Raw genomic sequence first — 18681 nt, forward strand, 5'->3', positions numbered from 1 at the left:
TTTGTGCGAGCGGAACCTTTACCTTTATCCTTTATTTTTTTGAAAAATTGTATTGATAAGGTGGGCAGATTGGCTATATATATTCACAAATGTTCATTTCATGATTTCAACTTTGGACTATATATACTCTAAAAATGTTTATTTGATGGGTTTTTTCCTTTAAAAAGATCTTTTCTGTTTGTCTTCTGCTAAGCCAAAGGCGTTTATTCCCCAGGGACTATTTTTAGTATCTGGGTACCAGAAGACTTTTTCACTTCCGTTTTTCTTCCTAAGTGGCTTATGACCATTAGAAATAGCCTTCACTTCTGAGCTCCACTAGCAGCTGTGAGCCTTTTTTTAAAAAAAAAAATCCTTGCCATTTGTAATCCTCTGTTTTATTTCGGGGAAGACCAAAGATGTAAACTCTCCTTGGCATCTCTTTGGTTCTGCTGCCATCTTCAGGATCTCTCCACCACAGGAAAAATATTGAGATGAGCATGTAATACTATTCAGAACCATCAGATGGAGATGTGAACCAAGCTTTCAAGAAACTGCATTCAGTTTTGGTCGCCACAATGTCAAAAAGATGTGGAGACTCTAGAAAGAGCGCAGAGAAGAGCAACAAAGATGATTAGGGGACTGGAGACTAAAACATATGAAGATCAATTGCATTACCTAGGTATGTCTAGTTTACTGAAAAGAAGGACTAGGGGAGACATGATAGCAGTGTTCGAATATCTCAGTGGCTGCCACAAAGAAGAGGGAGTCAAGGTATTCTCCAAAGCACTTGAGTGTAAAACAAGAAGCAATGGGTGGAAACTAATCAAGGAGAGAAGCAACTTAGAACTGAGGAGAAATTTCCTGACAGTGAGAACAATTAGTGGAACAGAAGTTGACTCCAGAAGTTGTGAATGCCCCCACCCTGGAAGTTTTAAAGAAGATGTTGGATAACCATTTGTCTGAAATTGTATAGGGTTTCCTGCCTAGGCAGGGGGTTGGACTAGAAGACCTCCAAGGTCCCTTCCAACTCTGCTATTGTATTGTATAAACTGTTTGCTGCTTCATATCCATAGGAGAACTAGAAGGAGAACGATTAGGGTGACATGACAGCCGTCTTCCAATATCTTGGGGGCTACTACGAAGAAGAAGGAGTCAGCCTATTCTTCAAAGCACCTGAAAGCAGAACAAAAAGCAACGGATGGAAACTAATCTGGGAGCTAAGCGTCAATGTTCGCTGTTAACAGCGTTGCTAAAAATAAAAAAGCACTGAACACCAGAACACCTAGACATAAGGACAGTTTTTCCCCCATTGCAATCACTCTGCTTAACAACTAATTTCCACAATACTGTCAAATAATTTACTAAGACTGTGTTACTATTATTCTTTTCTTCCTTACTAGTATTTATCTCTTTCCACTTATGACTATAACCATGTTCCTTCTATCTTTCAATTTCTATTGTTTTTATTTGTTTCCTAATACGATGTGATAGCCTATTAGTAAGCTATGACTATCCCTAAGTGGTGTATCTTTTTATTCTTGATGAATGTATTTTATTCTGCTTATGTACACTGAGATTAAACGCACAAAGACAAATTCCTTCTGTGTCCAATCCAGTGGTGGGTTCTGGATCCCATTGTAATGGGGCCCGGCATGCACCACATGAACGGGCACAGTGCGCGAGTGCGTCCATGCATACTTACCTCTTGCGACGCCTCCGGGAGGCTCCAGCTGCTCGCCGGAGCATTGCACAGGTGTTGTGTGCTCTGTGCGCGGAAGCGCCAAAGAGTTCAAATATCGGGTGGGTCAGCGGGCCCTCCAGAGCTCCGTACCGGAACAGTACCCGGTGCTCCGGGAAGGCACCGGAACGCCCGTACCAGGGCATACCGCCTGCAACTGGTCCAATCACACTTGGCCAATAAAGAATTCTATTCTGTTCTATTCTATTCTTATTCATTCATTTCTATATTCTATTCTATTCTTATTCGTTCTATTCTATTCTATTCAATTCTACTCTATTCTACTCTACTCTACTCTTCTCTTCTATGTTCCAACCCCACATCAGTTGACTAAATCCAAATCCCAAATGAGATGCAATCATCTTCATTGTCTGATCCATAGACTTGTCTCTATGCTTGTTGTGATGCTTCAGTCCCTCCTAACACAACAAAGCATTCCATAATTGCTCTTCAGTGATCAAGACATCAAAAATATGTCTCACTAGAGAGAGAGAAGCAGCCAGAATGAGAAGCAGCCAACCAAATTCGGGGGAGAAGCATTCAACCTCAATATCTCAGGAGCCATTCAAGTAGCATCTCATTAACATGAAGGAGGAGTTTTACTTCTCCACCAAAACAAGCAAGACGGATATAAAAGACAAGGACGCAGAATATCCTCTCCATGGTGGATCTATTTACTGTTCTTCTGGGTCACCAAACTTCATCAATATGTCCTGGGCTCTTGTCCTTAGCCTCTTAGTAGTGTGGGGCGAAGGTGAGATCATGTTACGTGGAATTTCTCCCCAAGGACCACAACTCATGATCGGAACGCTTGTGAAACTTTTCTCTTGTTTTCTTCTAGGAGCAACTTCGCAAAGTCTGGTGTCTCAACCTCCATCAGCCTCAGTGTCCCCAGGAAACACGGTGAAACTCGCCTGCACCTTGGGCAGTAGCATCAGTATTGGAAGCTACAGGATATACTGGTACCAGCAGAAGCCTCTGAGCTCTCCACGTTTTCTCTTGCACTTCCACACAGATTCTGACAAGGGACAAGGTTCTGGAGTCCCTTCTAGATTCTCTGGTTCCAAAGAAACCTCCACCAATAGTGGTTATTTAACCATTTCTGGAGTTCTGGCTGAAGACGAGGCTGATTATTACTGTGCTATCTGGTACAGCAGCACGTTTCACAGTGATATCTTCTGATGGAGAAATGAGACAAAAACTCTCCTTCCCTTTGAAAATAACTACAGTATTTTTCAGAGTATAAGACGCACCAAGATTTTGAAGAGGCAATTCTTTTTTAAAAAATATTTGCGCTCTGCGGACCTCCCCAAAATGGCCAGTTTTTCATGAAAACGGGCTTGTTTTTTCCAAAAAATGGCATGCATCGCTTTTAGGGGGCTTGTAGAGTACTCCAGGGGCTGGGGGGAGGGCAAAGATGAGCCAAAAACAACCCATTTTTCACTCATTCTTGCCCTCCCCAGCCCCCAGCAGCACTCTGGAAGCCTCCTAAAGGCGATGCATGGTCATTTTTGCAAAGGGGGCGGGGTTTCAGGAGGCAAAAAATGCTGTATTCAGTGTATAAGACGCACCCAGATTTTCACCCTCTTTTTTGAGGGAAAAAGGTGCGTCTTATACTCCGAAAAATATGGTATGTATCTTGTTTTCCCATACCACAAAAACGCATGCCAACCTAGTTGCACATCATGTCCCTCCAATGTCAATAACCATGTTTTCCTCAAGGTAATCCAGTTTTTCATCGATGACAGTGCCGCTGTTTCATAATATATTTTCCAGTTTCGGAATCCGAACCCTCCTCTAATTCTTGTAATCTTGCAGCATTTTTATGTTAATTCTTGTCTGTCTTGTGCTAATTTCGCTATTATTTTATTAAGAGTTTCAAAATATTTTTTCTCTAACTTTATCGGCATCGTTTGAAATAAAAACAGCAATCTTGGTAATATATTAATATTAATTGTGGCTATTTTACCCTTTAAGGATAATTGTAGATTTTTCCATATCTCCGACTCTAACTCAATTTGTCTCCTTCTCATTTTTATGGCCTGTTGCTTCTGAGTAAACCCTTGAAGCCCATTCAAGATCTTCTCTCTCTCAACCAGGTTGGGATTCAACCGGTTCGGACCAGTTTGGGCGAACCGGATGTTAATTTTAATCTGGTTCATTGAACCAGTAGTTACAAGGACCGGCTGACCCTTCACACCCCACTCCACCCCTCCCAGGAGTGTCCATGCAGCCCATTCATCATGCCAGGTAAGTGCAGGGCCCACCCGGAGGCTCTGGGAGAGGGAAAGATGAGCCTACCGGAAATACCGGAAGTCCAGAAATTGGTCTGTTTCCAGCCTCCAGAGCCCAGGAGAGGCCATTTTTGCTCTCCCAGAGGCTGAGGAAATACCTCCAGAGCCTCAGGAGGGCAAAAACACCCTAGCAGCTCTCCAAGCCAGATAAGGTCTGTGACTGTAAATCCTCACTTGAAAGACTTTGCTGGATGGGAATGAGCAGAATTCATAGTCAATTCATAAAAGGGTTTTTTTGTCGGGACAAGGATTTGCTTCATGCTCTTGGGAAGCCCCGGTCAGAGAACAGAGAGAGACGAGATGGTGATCAGGTCAGATTCAGCACTGATTAGACAGTAGGGAAGATTAGATAAGAACCTCCTACTCAGCAGAAGTCGGCAGACCTCTAGCAGCTGGGGGAACCTCCGTTCTTCATGGCAAATCATTGTCTTGCCAGTTCTGGTCCAGTTCCTTCAGGGGAAACAAAGCAGTTGAGAACTAATCAAGGAAATAAAACCTCGACAATGCTGACAGCAGATACCCTGAGAGTCACCACAAGTGTGAGGAGCGTTCAACCCAAAATTCTGCCTTTAAGCATCTGAAGAGAATTCAAGCAGCACCTGATTGGCATAGAGGAGGAGCTGAAAGTCTCCACCACCTCATGCAAGCAAGGTATAAAGGACAACAACATGCAAGATATTCTCCAGTGTGAATCTTTTTGGTTTCTTGTCTCCATTTGGGCCACCCGACTACATCACCATCATGTTCTGGGCTTCATTTCTGAGCTTCTTGGTATTGTGGGGCACAGGTGAGGTCCAAGTACAGAATAAGAGAGTTGGAAGTGACCTTGGATGTCTTCTAGTCCAACTCCCTGCTCAAGCAGGAGATCCTATGTCATTCTGGACAACTGGCTGTGCAATCATTTCTTGAAAACCTCCAGTGATGGAGCATTCACAACTTATGGAGGCAAGCCATTCATGAGGATGATTCATTGTTCTCACCGATAGGAAATTTCTCCTTACTTCTAGATTGAATATCTCTTTGACCAGCTTCCATCCATTGCTGCTTCTCCTCCCTCAGGTGCTTTGGAAAATAGACTGGCACTCTCTTCTCCATGACGGTCCCTTAAGTACTGGAAGAATGCTATCATGTCACCCCTAGTCCTCGTCTTCATGCTCATCTGCCCAGAGACACTGCAACTCACGGTCAACAATTTTCTCTATTTATTTTTCCAACGTCAACCTCACCAAGTGTGATGTCTCAACCTCCGTCAGCCTCAGTGTCCCCAGGAAACACGGTGAAACTCGCCTGCACCTTGGACAGTGGCATCAGTATTGGAAGCTACAGGATACGTTGGTCCCAGCAGAAGACTTCAAGTCCTCCACGTTTTCTCTTGCACTTCTGCACAGATTCTGACAAGGGACAAGGTTCTGGAGTTCCTTCTAGATTCTCTGGTTCCAAAGAAACCTCCACCAATATTGGTTATTTAACCGTTTCTGGAGTTCTGGCTGAAGACGAGGCTGATTATTACTGTGCTATCTGGCACAACGATAAGTTCCACAGTGATATCTTCTAATGAAGAAGTGAGACAAAAACCTCCCGTCTCTACAGCTGGTAGCTTCTAAAAAGCAAAATCTCACCTTGGGTTTTTCTTTCTTCAGCTTCAGACCTATCTCCAGCAACTAAAAGTTTTTCTGTTTGATTTTCTAATTCAGTTCTAGCCCTTTCTTACATTTTCCCATATTATCAGCTGCCCAGAATCGCTGTTATCAGTGAGATGGCTGGCATAGAAATGGAATGAATAAGTAAAATAACAGGATAATAGAATTGGAGGAGACCTTGGAGGTCTTCTAGTCCAACCCCCTGCTCATGCAGAAGCCCCTATACTTACAACATTGTGGACAAATGGCTATCCAACTTTTTCTTAAAAGCCTCCAGTGTTGGGGCATTCACAACTTCAGGAGGCAAACTGTTCCACTGATTAATTGTTCTCACGGTTAGGAAATTCCTCCTTAGTTCTAGGTTGGTTCTCTCCTTGATTAGTTTCCACCCATTGCTTCTTGTTTTGTTTTGGAGAATAGGATTGTTAGGAATATAATTCTAACGGTTGGGTTGGCAATATATAAATCATATAGCAATGCTATACTTGTTTCTTTAAATCATACTGCAAAATGTGATTGGTTGCTGTATTCCTCAATCGGCCATAAGAGGGAGTCATAATGACTGTTAGCTCTCTATTTGTTAGATGCTGGTCTGATCTGATCTGAGTGTTTTTGGAAGCTGGAAGTGCCATGAGCTGAACTGATTATATGATACTGGATTATGTTATTTGGATTATCCCTTAACTGAAAGACATTGATGACTGACTGTCTTATCCGTGTATGACTTGGACTGTTTGATGGACTCTGATACCTCTATTTCCACAAAAGTAAAAGCCTATTTAAACTGCAGTGTCTCTGTATGCTGGTTTGTGTGTTCTCCAACAATGCTTCTCTGAATGTACTTGCTCTCCCAATGGGGAGCTTACCTAACAACATCCCAAGGATAAGTTGAGTGAATAATGAATGCCACAAACTTGCTTCCATTCTTTAAAAAGGATAAAAAACAAAAGTGATTCTAATCTGTTTTGCTCATCATAACTCTACAATGAAATTCATTCCAATCTGTGGATTCTCAAATAATCATATTTATCTTCTGTCTGTCCATCCATTTATCCTGTTTGTGTGTGTTTGTGTTTGTGTGTTTCTTTCACTGTCTCTGACTCTCTCTCTGTGTCTCTCTCACTTTCTCTCTGTCTCTCTTTCTGTGTGTGGGTGTGTGTCTGTCTGTCTGTGTATCTATCTGGCTCTCTCCGTGTATGTCCCTCTCTCTTACTTGCTCGCTCGCTGGCTCTCTCTCGCTCTCTCACTCTCTGACACACACAATCAAATCTGCCCATGCAAACACAGACACACTCCAATGTGGTGAAGATAAAGCAATGCTTTAGTCAAATCTGATGGCGTCTAAACAAAACCGATTCTCTAAGTCTCTGTGTAAGAGGAGCAAAAGTTTCTCGTGATTCAAAAGCTGGATGTGACTTGGAAACAACTCCTTAACCCTTGAAAACAAGGATTTCCCAACATCACTGTTAGAAGCAGGAATGGCAGCAGCGTTTTATCCCACCGTCCCTGTGACCAATAGATGAAATAACAGAAAGGCTGAATGTAGCTGACCCTGAATAAATTGAGGAGAGGGAGAACTGCTTGCCACTCTCTTCTTCCAGGATGGTTTTTTCTTAGATGCCAAGGAAGATTTGAGGGTAGAGACTGGTCCAAACCACCCACCTTGCGTCCATGCCAGGTGATGGAGAAGTGAGACAAAAACTCTCCTTCCCTTTGAAAATAACTACCACATTTTTCAGAGTATAAGACGCACCAAGATTTTGAAGAGGCAAATTTTTTTTTAAAGTTTTTGGGCTCGGCAGACCTCCCCAAAATGGCCCGTTTTTTACGAAAATGGGCTTGTTTTTTCCAGAAAAGGGCATGCATAGCTTTTAGGAGGCTGTTACAGTTCCCCAGGGGTTGGGGGAGGGCAAAAATGAGCAAAAAACAAGCCATTTTGACTTCTACGGAGTTTTATGATCGCTCGAGCAGAGTTAAGCGAGGGTTAAATGCCTAAAAAATCATGAGGTAGGTGAGGCACACAGTTCTTCTCCCTCATAGTAGAGGGCGTTCGTTCTTCCTGTGACTCGACGCTACGCCTCTTCCCTTTTTCTTTCCTTTTTCTCTACTACAAAGAGGAGGAGGAGTCGCAGAGTCCGAAGGCTGTGAGGAAAACCCTAAAGGAAGTTCTAAAATATGTTTTAACAGTCATTAACAAGTTATCCTAATCTGCTTTGCTCATCACAATTCTACAATGAGATTTGGATTACACAAGACACGCTGATTCATCCTTTAAAAAGGATAAAAAACAAGTGATTCTAATGTGTTTTGCTCATCACACTACAATGAAATTCATTCCAATCTGTGGATTCTCAAATAATCATATATATCTTCTGTCTGTCCATCCATTTATCCTGTGTGTCTGTGTATGTGTGTGTCCCTCACTCTCTCTGACTCTCTCTGTCTTTCTCTCACTTTCTCTCTGACTCTGTCCCTCTGTCTGTCTGTCTCTCTCTCTCTCTCTTTGTGTGTGTCTCTCTCACTCACTCTCTCGCTGGCACTCTCTTACTCTCTCACTCTCTTTGACACACATACTCACATCTACCCATGCAAACACACACACACACACTCCAATGTGGTGAAGATAAAGCAATGCTATAGTCAAATCTGATGGCGTCTAAACAAAACCGATTCTCTAAGTCTCTGTGTAAGAGGAGCAAAAGTTTCTTGTGATTCAAAGGCTGGATTTGACTTGGAGCAACTCCTTAGCCCTTGAAATCAATGATTTCCCAACATCACAGTTAGAGGCAGGAATGGCAGCAGCGTTTTATCCCACCGTCCCTGTGACTAATAGATGAAATAACAGAAAGGCTGAATCTAGCTGACCCTGAATAAATTGAGGAGAGGGAGAACTGCTTGCCACTCTCTTCTTCCAGGATGGTTTTTTTCTTAGATACCAAGGAAGAGTTGAGGGTAGTGACTGGCCCAAACCACCCACCTTGCCTCCATGCCAGGTGTAGAAAACAGGATCCAAGCTAATCCTCTCCTAGGGCAATAAGAAACCAAAATCCTCTACTAACTTTCAGGAGACACCTTCATGCAAGAAAATAAGTAAGCATCGCCTGCACGAAGGGGCCCCTCGATTGGGACACATGAACCAATGAGAAGTCAGGAAAGGAGGAGGAGGAGCAAACCATGCAAATAAGCCTTGGGGAAAAAACAAGGTTGATGTAAGAAGCCCCCCAATAAAAGGTACTTGCGTTAACATAGGATCCCAATCACCAGAAGCCCAAGAAGGTCTACAACATGTTGGGAGCATCTCTCATTGTCCTTCTGGGGCTCTGGTGCACAGGTGAGTGAAAGACCACCCAGTACAAGAACCTTCCCAAGTAAGGACCCCAAGAACACAAACTTAGACCATTATTCTTTTCCCAGGATGCAGTTCCAATCCTACAGTGATTCAGGAATCCTCCATGTCACCTTCCCAAGGACAGACGGTCAAACTCTCTTGTTCCCTGAGCAGTGGACAAGTAACATCTTATGACCAATCATGGTATCGACAGAAAGAAGGAGGTCCTCCCACATTCCTTTATTTTTACTACAGCAGTGCAACTGCCGGCTCTGGTGATCTCAGCCGCTTCTCTGCCTCCAAGGAAAGCAGCCAAAATAAATGGTATTTGACCATCAGGGATGTCCAGCCAGGAGACGAGGCTGTTTATTACTGTGGTGTGTGGTATGGTCCTAGCAGTGCGTTCCACAGTGATACAAGCCTATGAGGAACTGAGACAAAAACCTCCAAATCAAGAAGAAGAAGAGCCAAAGGTGATGGTAAATCTACTCCCTTGAAACAAGGCAGTGTGAGACTCATGGGTTTTGCTGTCCTTAGAGAATGGCTTGGTGTTTCCTGTGGTTTAAGCTTCAAACGTTCAGCTTCAAAAAAGCTCAGCTTCAAAAGTTATGTGGTTTCACAGTAGTTATAGTTCACTTAGGAAAATCTCATGTATCTCAGGGGAGTTCATAATTTCACACTGCTGTGATCCTGTTGTTTTCTGTTCCTTTCATTGAAGAAAGAAAGAAAGAAAGAAAGAAAGAAAGAAAGAAAGAAAGAAAGAAAGAAGGGAGGGAGGGAGGGAGGGAGGGAGGGAGGGAGGGAGGGAGGGAAGGAAGGAAGGAAGGTAGGTAGGTCTGTCCTGCAATGCCAGCTTTCAAATTATTTAATATTTTAATTTCAATATGTAGAGGAAGCTGTTTCATAGGTAGATAGGTTGATAGGTTGATAAATGATGGAAGATGAGAGTGAAACACAGAGACAGAGAGAGGTGATGATGATGATGATGATGATGATGATGAAGAAGAAGAAGAAGAAGAAGAAGAAGAAGAAGAAGAAGAAGAAGAAGAAGAAGAAGAAGAAGAAGGATGGATGGATGGATGGATGGATGGATGGATGGATGGATGGATGGATGGATGGATGGATGGATTCCTTGAAGAATTTGGTCAGCCTACTCAATTTTCTGCAATTCAATAATGAGAAAAATCAGACCTTTTTTATTACCGAATACTGTCCAGTTTATCAAAATCATTTTATAGGACACACTTGCACAGGCTCCCAAGAAATCCATCCTTTACCTACGAATATCTTTGTACGATACTATACAATTCGATAGTAATATCCTTTATTTGAGGGACGTGGTGGCTCAGTGGCTAAGATGCTGAGCTTGTCAATCAGAAAGATTTGGTGGGAAGGTAACAGCGTTCTGTACACCTTCAGCATTTGGTTATGCCAGCCACTTGACCACAGAGACGTCTTCGGACAACACTGTTCTCCATCTTTGAAATGGAGATGTGCACTGGCCCCTAGAGTTGGGAACAACTAGCACATATGTGTGAGGGGAACCTTTACCTTTATCCTTTATTTTTTTAAAAAATTGTATTGATAAGGTGGTCAGATTAGCTATATATTCACAAATGTTCATTTCATGATTTCCACTTCGGGCTATATATAGTCACAGATGTTTATTGATGGGTTTTTTCCTTTAAAAAGATTTTTCTGTTTGTCTTCTGCTAAGCCAAAGGTGTTTATTCCCCAGGGACTATTTTTAGTATCTGGGTAGCAGAAGACTTTTTCACTTCCGTTTTTCTTCCTAAGTGGCTTGGGAGCATTAGAAATAGCCTTCACGTCTGAGCTCCATTAGTAGCTGTGAGCCTTTTTTTAAAAAAAAAATCCTTGCCATTTTTAATTCTCTGTTTTATTTGGGGGGAAAACCAAAGATGAAAACTGTGCTTGGCATCTCTTTGGTTCTGCTGCCATCTTCAGGATCTCTCCACCGCAGGAAAAAAATTGAGATTAGCATGTAATACTATTCAGAACCATCAGATGGAGATGTGAACCAAGCTTTCAAGAAACTGCATTCAGTTTGGGTCGATGTCAAAAAGATCTGGAGACTCTAGAAAGAGTGCAGAGAAGAGCAACAAAGATAATTACAGGACTGGAGACTAAAACATATGAACATCGGTTGCAGGAACTGGGTATGTCTAGTTTCATGAAAAGAAGGACTAGGGGAGACATGATAGCAGTCTTCCGATATCCCAGGGGTTGCCACAAAGAAGAGGGAGTCAAGCTATTCTCCAAGGCACCTGTGGGTAGAACAAGAAGGAATGGGTGGAAACTAATCAAGGAGAGAAGCAACTTAGAACTGAGGAGAAATTTCCTGACAGTGAGAACAATTAATCAGTGGAACAGAAGTGGACTCCAGAAGTTGTGAATGCCCCAACCCTTGAAGTCTTTAAGAAGATGTTGGATAGCCATTTGTCTGGAATAGTATAGGGTTTCCTGCCTAGGCAGGGGGTTGGACTAGAAGACCTCCAAGGTCCCTTCCAGCTCTGCTATTGTATTGTATAAGCTGTTTGCTGCTTCATATCCATAGGAGGACTAGAAGGAGAACAATTAGGGCGACATGACAGCAGTCTTCCAATGTTAAAAATTGGAAAACAAAAAAAGCACTGCACACCAGAACACCTAGACATAAGGACAGTTTTTCCCCCATTGCAATCACTCTGTTTAACAACTATTGTTTTTATTTGTTTCCTAATACGATGTGATAGCCTATTAGTAAGCTATGACTATCCCTAAGTGGTGTATCTTTTTATTCTTGATGAATGTATTTTATTCTCCTTATCTACACTGAGATTATACGCACAAAGGCAAATTCCTTCTGTGTCCAATCCAGTGATGGGTTCTGGATTCCATTGTAATGGGGCCAGGCGTGCACCACATGAATGGGCACAGTGCGCGAGCACATGCATGCATACTTACCTCTTGTGACGCCTCCGCAAGGCTCCGGAAGCGCCAAAGAGTTCAAACATAGGTAAGGAGCTCAGGCGGTCAGCGGGGCCTCCAGAGCACTGTACCGGAACAGTACCGGGTGCTCCGGGTAGGCACCAGTATGCCCGTACCAGGGCATACCGCCTGCAACTGGTCCAATCACACTTGGCCAATAAAGAATTCTATTCTATTCTATTCTGTTCTTATTCATTCTATTCTATTCTATTCTAATTCATTCTATTCTATATTATATTCTTATTCATACTATTCTATTCTATATTCTATTCTATACTTATTCATTCTATTCTATTTTATATTCTATTCCATTCTATTCTTATTCATTCTATTCTATTCTTATTCGTTCTATTCCATTCTATATTCTATTCTATTCTATATTCTATTCTATATTCTATATTCAATTCTTCTTCATTCTATTCTATTTTATATTCTATTCTATTCTTATTCGTTCTATTCCATTCTATATTCTATTCTATATTCTATTCTATATTCTATATTCAATTCTTCTTCATTCTATTCTATTTTATATTCTATTCTATTCTTATTCATTCTATTCTACCCTATTCTATTCTATTCTTATTCATTCTATTCTATTCTATATTCTGTTCTATTCTTATTCATTCTATTCGATATTCTATTCTATATTCTATATTATTCTTATTCATTCTATTCCATTCTATATTCTATTTTATTCTATATTCTATTCTATTCTATATTCTATTCTTATTCATTCTATTCTATTCTTCATTCTATTCTTATTCATTCTATTCTATTCTATATTCTATTCTATTCTTATTCATTCTATTCTACTCTATTCTATTCTATTCTTATTCATTCTATTCTATTCTATATTCTGTTCTATTCTTATTCATTCTATTCTATCCTATTCTACTCTTCTCTTCCCTTCTATGTTCCAACCGCACGTCAGTTGACTAAATCCAAATCCCAAATGAGATGCAGTCATCTTCATTGTCTGATCCATGGACTAGTCTCTATGCTTGTTGTGATGCTTCATATGTGATGCTTCTAACACAACAAAGCATTCCATAATTGTTCTTCAGTGATCAAGACATCAAAAATATATGTTTCACCAGAGAGAGAGAAGCAGCCAGAATGACAAGCAGCCAACCAAATTAGGGGGAGAAGCATTCAACCACAATATCTCAGGAGCCATTCAAGTAGCATCTCATTAACATGAAGGAGGAGTTTTTCTTCTCCACCAAAACAAGCAAGATGGATATAAAAGACAAGGACACACAATATCCTCTCCATGGTGGATCTATTTACTGTTCTTCTGGGTCACCAAACTTCATCAATATGGCCTGGGCTCTTTTCCTTAGTCTCTTGGTAGTGTGGGGCAAAGGTGAGATCATGTTACGTGGAATTTCTCCCCAAGGACCACAACTCATGATCGGAACACTTGTGAAACTTTTCTCTTGTTTTCTTCTAGGAGCAACTTCGCAAAGTCTGGTGTCTCAACCTCCGTCAGCCTCAGTGTCCCCAGGAAACACAGTGAAACTCGCCTGCACCTTGGACAGTGGCATCAGTATTGGAAGCTACAGGATACGTTGGTACCAGCAGAAGACTTCAGGTCCTCCACGTTTTCTCTTGCACTTCCAGACAGATTCTGACAAGGGACAAGGTTCTGGAGTTCCTTCTAGATTCTCTGGTTCCAAAGAAACCTCCACCAATACTGGTTATTTAACCGTTTCTGGAGTTCTGGCTGAAGACGAGGCTGATTATTACTGTGCTATCTGGCACAGCAGCACGTTTCACAGTGATATCTTCTAATGAAGAAGTGAGACAAAAACCTCCCGTCTCTACAGCTGGTAGCTTCTAAAAAGCAAAATCTCACCTTGGGTTTTTCTTTCTTCAGCTTCAGAGCTATCTCCAGCAACTAAAAGTTTTTCTGTTTGATTTTCTAATTCAGTTCTAGCCCTTTCTTACATTTTCTCATATTATCAGCTGCCCAGAATCGCTGTTATCAGTGAGATGGCTGGCATAGAAATGTAATGAATAAGTAAAATAACAGAATAATAGAATTGGAGGAGACCTTGGAGGTCTTCTAGTCCAACCCCCTGCACATGCAGAAGCCCCTATACTTACAACATTGTGGACAAATGGCTATCCAACATCTTCTTAAAAGCCTCCAGTGTTGGGGCATTCACAACTTCTGGAGGCAAATTGTTCCACTGATTAATTGTTCTCACAGTTAGGAAATTCCTCCTCAGTTTTAGGTTGGTTCTCTCCTTGATTAGTTTCTACCCATTGCTTCTTATCTTGTCTTCAAGTGTTTTGGAGAATAGGATTGTTAGGAATATAATTCTAACAGTTGGGTTGGCAATATATAAATCATATAGCAATGCTATACTTGTTTCTTTAAATCATACTGTAAAATGTGATTGGTTGCTGTTTTCCTCAATCGGCCATAAGAGGGAGTCATAATGACTGTTAGCTCTCTGTTTGTTAGATGCTGGGCTGATCTGATCTGAGTGTTGTGGAAGCTGGCTGTTAGAAAGTGCCGTGAGCTATTATAAGTTTTGCAACTGTTAGCAAACTTTGTGTACCGGACTGATTATATGATACTGGACTATGTTATTTGGATTATCCCTTAACTGAAAGACATTGATGACTGACTGTCTTATCCGTGTATGACTCGGACTGTTTGATGGACTCTGATATCTCTATTTCCACAAAAGTAAAAGCCTACTTAAACTGCAGTGTCTCTGTATGCTGGTTTGTGTGTTCTCCAACAACACTCTCACAACACTTCGCTGAACGTACTTGCTCTCCCAACGGGGAGCTTACCTAACAAGGATGACCTCCTCTTCTTTGTGGCAGGTCCTTAGATATAGGAACAACAAGTATTAAATTAATAATTCATCAATAATTCCTCCCCCAGAAATTCCTTGGTTACATCACAACCTTGTGATAACCTCAGCAATCCTCCACCCAAAATAGTTTTGAATATATGAGGTGTCTTTGGTGCTTCTATGCTTTGTTGTTTTCTTGAAGATGCTTCAAGGAAGGATGTGGTGGTTCAGTGCCTAAGAGGCTGAGCTTGTCGATCAGAAAGGTCAGCAGTTCGATGGTTTGAATCCTAGCACCACATAACAGAGTGATCTTCCGTTACTTGTCCCAGCTTCTGCCAACCTAGTAGTTCGAAAGCACATAAAAATGCAAGTAGAAAAATAGAGACCACCTTTGGTGGGAAGGGAATAGCATTCCGTGCGCCTTCGGAATTCAGTCATGCTGGCCACATTACTACTGAGATGTCTTCGGACAGCACTGGCTCTTTGGCTTTGAAACAGAGATGAGCACCGTCCCCTAGAGTCAGGAACGACTAGCACATATGTGCAACGGGAACCTTTTCCTTTTTACCTGGTGCTTTCTGGGCTTTGTGGTTTTCTTGAAGATGCTTCATTACCCATATTAAGTATCATCATCAGTGCTTGGGGAGGGGGGGACCTGATTCTGTTACTTAGTTTGGGTAATGAAATAACTACAAGAAAACAATCCAGTTCAGAGAGCACCAAGGACCCCTTATTTCAACCCTGAGTTACAAATATGTTTCTTTATTTGAACAATAGCTCAAGGCCCAAAGAAGAGATTGATAAAGAGAAAATGCTGTACATTTTCAGCCTTTACATCTAAAAAATGTGACTTAAAAACAGGTGGACATTGTTATTCATTGGATCCTGTTTCAGTCTCAACATAGATAAGGGAAGTTTGAAAATATCTACTTAAACACATTTTGCAAACTTCTGTTGATCATTTTGCCCTCACATGTGATGAAAACAAACACATAAAATCCAGAAGTCAAACTTGCAAAAAAAAAATATAGATAAGGAACAAGATACCAAGCATCATAGATAAGTTAAACCTTTTATCATAGTTAACAAATCGTGTATTTACTATTGGTTTTTTTTAAAGGCTTCTTAAAAATGTGAAGAACTCTGGACAATGGCACAATGAAGACATATCCTACAACAATGTTTGATTGAACTGGATGAAGACTGTTAGAAATAAAAGGAAGGAACATGCAGGTGGTATAGTTGATCAAAGTTAAAACAAGGTACATTTATCCTATGCTTGTTGAGCCACCAAACTGTATCAAGATGTTTTGAGTGAGCTTCATTCTCTATACTCTTTGAGGTTAGATAGTTAGTTAGTTTATTGGGCTTCCATTCCCTTGCAAACAAAATAAATTCTCAGTAATTCATATACAATAGAGGTAAAATAATCTGTCCATGGGAATCAGACAGTGTATAAATGTAACAAATCATTATAATATAACAAAACAAAACCTTTGATAAAGGAAAATGTCACCGGATAACACATTCAATCCAACTGACATTCTTTATTTAAAACATAAATAAATACATAAGGAGGAAAGCAACCAGATTGGCTTGTATATAGTCACAAATATTGATTTGATTAGTTTTTCTTTTAAGATCTTTTTTTCTTTTCTTTTCATTCTTTCTGTCTGTCTTTATTTCTTTCTTCTTTTCTTTCTTTCTTTTTTTCATTCTTCTGTCTTTCTTTGTTGTTGTTTTTTCTAACAAAAAGGTGTTATTCCCCCCCTGTGGCCATTTTTAGCATCTGTGTAACAAAAGACATTCTCACTTCTGTTTTTCCTTCTTAAGTGACTTGTGAGCATCAGAAACAGTTAGTAACCGGTCTTCACATCTCAGCTCTACTGGCAGACAAGCCTTTTCAAATCCTCTGTTTTGTTTGGCAGAGGAAGACAGAAAACCAAGCTGCCTTTCACATCTCTTTGGTTCTGCTGCCATCTTCAGGATTTTAAGAGTGTCGGTTGGTTGCAAAAAAAGACAGCGGGAAATTTAAGATGTGCATGCGACACCATTCAGTACCACCAGAGGGGGATGTGACCCAAGATATGAGCATGCTTTGACGCCCAGATTATGACTGAAAAACAATAGAAAAACCTAATTTTGCCAGCAGATGGTGAAATAGGTCAAGAAGACACCACTCAAGATGTTCAGTGCCCAAGAAGCTGCTTAAATAACGATGTAGAACAACAGTTCTACAGAGCAAGGGTCTCCAACCTTGGCAACTTTAAGACTTCTGGACCTCAACTGCAGAGGTGAAGTCCACAAGTCTTAGAGTTGCCAAGGTTGGAGACCCCTGTTGCAGAGGAATTACTGGGTCTCTCATTTGTAGTTCTATAACTGTCTGGTTTGATACAACCATCAAATAGTTCAGGGTTTTTAATTTAGCTCTTTCATGGTTGTTACATTGGCATCCTTTAGTCTCAAAAGACTATGGCATTGTGCTCTGGAAAGAGGTCAAACCTGGAGTGTCCTCTCCAGAGCACGAGGCCTGGGTAGATTAATATGGAGGATAGACTGTTACCCAAGCAGCAGATCCCCGCTCTCCACCTCGCTGAAATGGTCCATGGAACGGCAGAGCCAATACAATGGGTTCCAGCTTTGTCAAAGGAGTTACCAGAACATGGCTGTACACAGTCACGAACTGCTTCCGGGACTCCGGCTCTGGATTTTGCCTCAAGGTTGACTCCTGAAGCTTTTTCCAATAGTGGATAGAGCCACAAGGCAGTGGAGGTTTGTAATCAGAGTTTCCCTTCTCCTAGAAGATGATCCTGCCGCTTTATCTGCCATTGGGGGTGTAGAGCCCTCTTCCGCCTTCAAAACCCTTGACCGTCTTCTCCTGTACCCTGGAAAGGGGCCCTTACGAGGGGCTCCCAGCCGGGCCAGCTGGACCAAGGTTTTTTAAGAGGTGTTACTCCTCCATCACTCCCCCTTTGTCCTGGCTTGTGACAGGCAGAGCCTGGCTTCCCAAACGTTGGGCCCAGGATGGCGGGTTTCTTTTCACCTTAGTTTAACATTAACCACCAAAATCTCAGTTTAAGTAGAAACCAATCAATGTTTTGAAAGGAAATTATATTCCAAATCTAATCACTGGCGTTTCCCTACTACTGAACTTTTGGTGTGGTGTTTAAGTGAGAACTGTGTTTATTTATTTATGCTTTAACAATTTACTGAAAGTTACACATTTCTTTTTTCTGAAGTGTGTTGTGTTGTTCTTTGGGAACTATTGTTGTTCCAGGGAAATATAGGGGTGAAATCAACTTATCTTTGCTACCGATTCACAAATGTGAGTGCACCTTCCGCAGACACGCAGGACCTTCTGCGCATGCGCAAAGCATCAAAAATGGGATGTGATGATGTCCAGGTGGGTGGGTGGAGCCTGACGCCACCACCGCTACCGGTTCGCCCAAGCCAGATAGAACTGGCTGCATTTCACCACTGAATTTGTTTGTTTGTTTGTTTGTTTGTATGTATGTATGTATGCACAGTAGCAAAAACAAGATGGCAGTGCCTATGGCATTGCCAATAGAACTGGTTCAGGTGTTTGGGTGGCCAAGTTACTACCTACTTGGCTGAACCAGTTCGAACCGGTAGGAACCCACCTGTCAGCATTCCAAATATCATCCAGAATTAAATCAGAGTCCAAGGCATAGCTTCCATCAAAGTTCCAATTTAATAAGAGAGACATGTTGGTACAATCTGTGGAAAACCCGAATCTGAAAGCTTCCTGGGGTTCCCACCCAGTTAAAAGTTCAAGATCTTGTCCCCACACCCAAAAGTCCATCACACGGTCCAATCTTCCTCTGCCACGCTGGCATTTCCACCCATCTAGTTCCGGTCAGGTGCAGAGGTATGGAGA

General features: G+C 41.5%; 2 gene segments (V, D, J or C); both read left to right on the forward strand.

Annotated features, from left to right (window-relative positions):
- Positions 1-18681, forward strand: part of LOC116516505 — a 100651-nt gene that overhangs the window by 8743 nt on the left and 73227 nt on the right.
- LOC116516506 lies at positions 13258-14061 on the forward strand. The segment is given in 2 exon segments: positions 13258-13333; positions 13421-14061. Coding segments are annotated over 2 exon segments (387 nt in total).

Source organism: Thamnophis elegans, chromosome 13 (genome assembly GCF_009769535.1).
Source record: "Thamnophis elegans isolate rThaEle1 chromosome 13, rThaEle1.pri, whole genome shotgun sequence".
NCBI classification, from domain to species: Eukaryota; Metazoa; Chordata; class Lepidosauria; order Squamata; family Colubridae; genus Thamnophis; species Thamnophis elegans.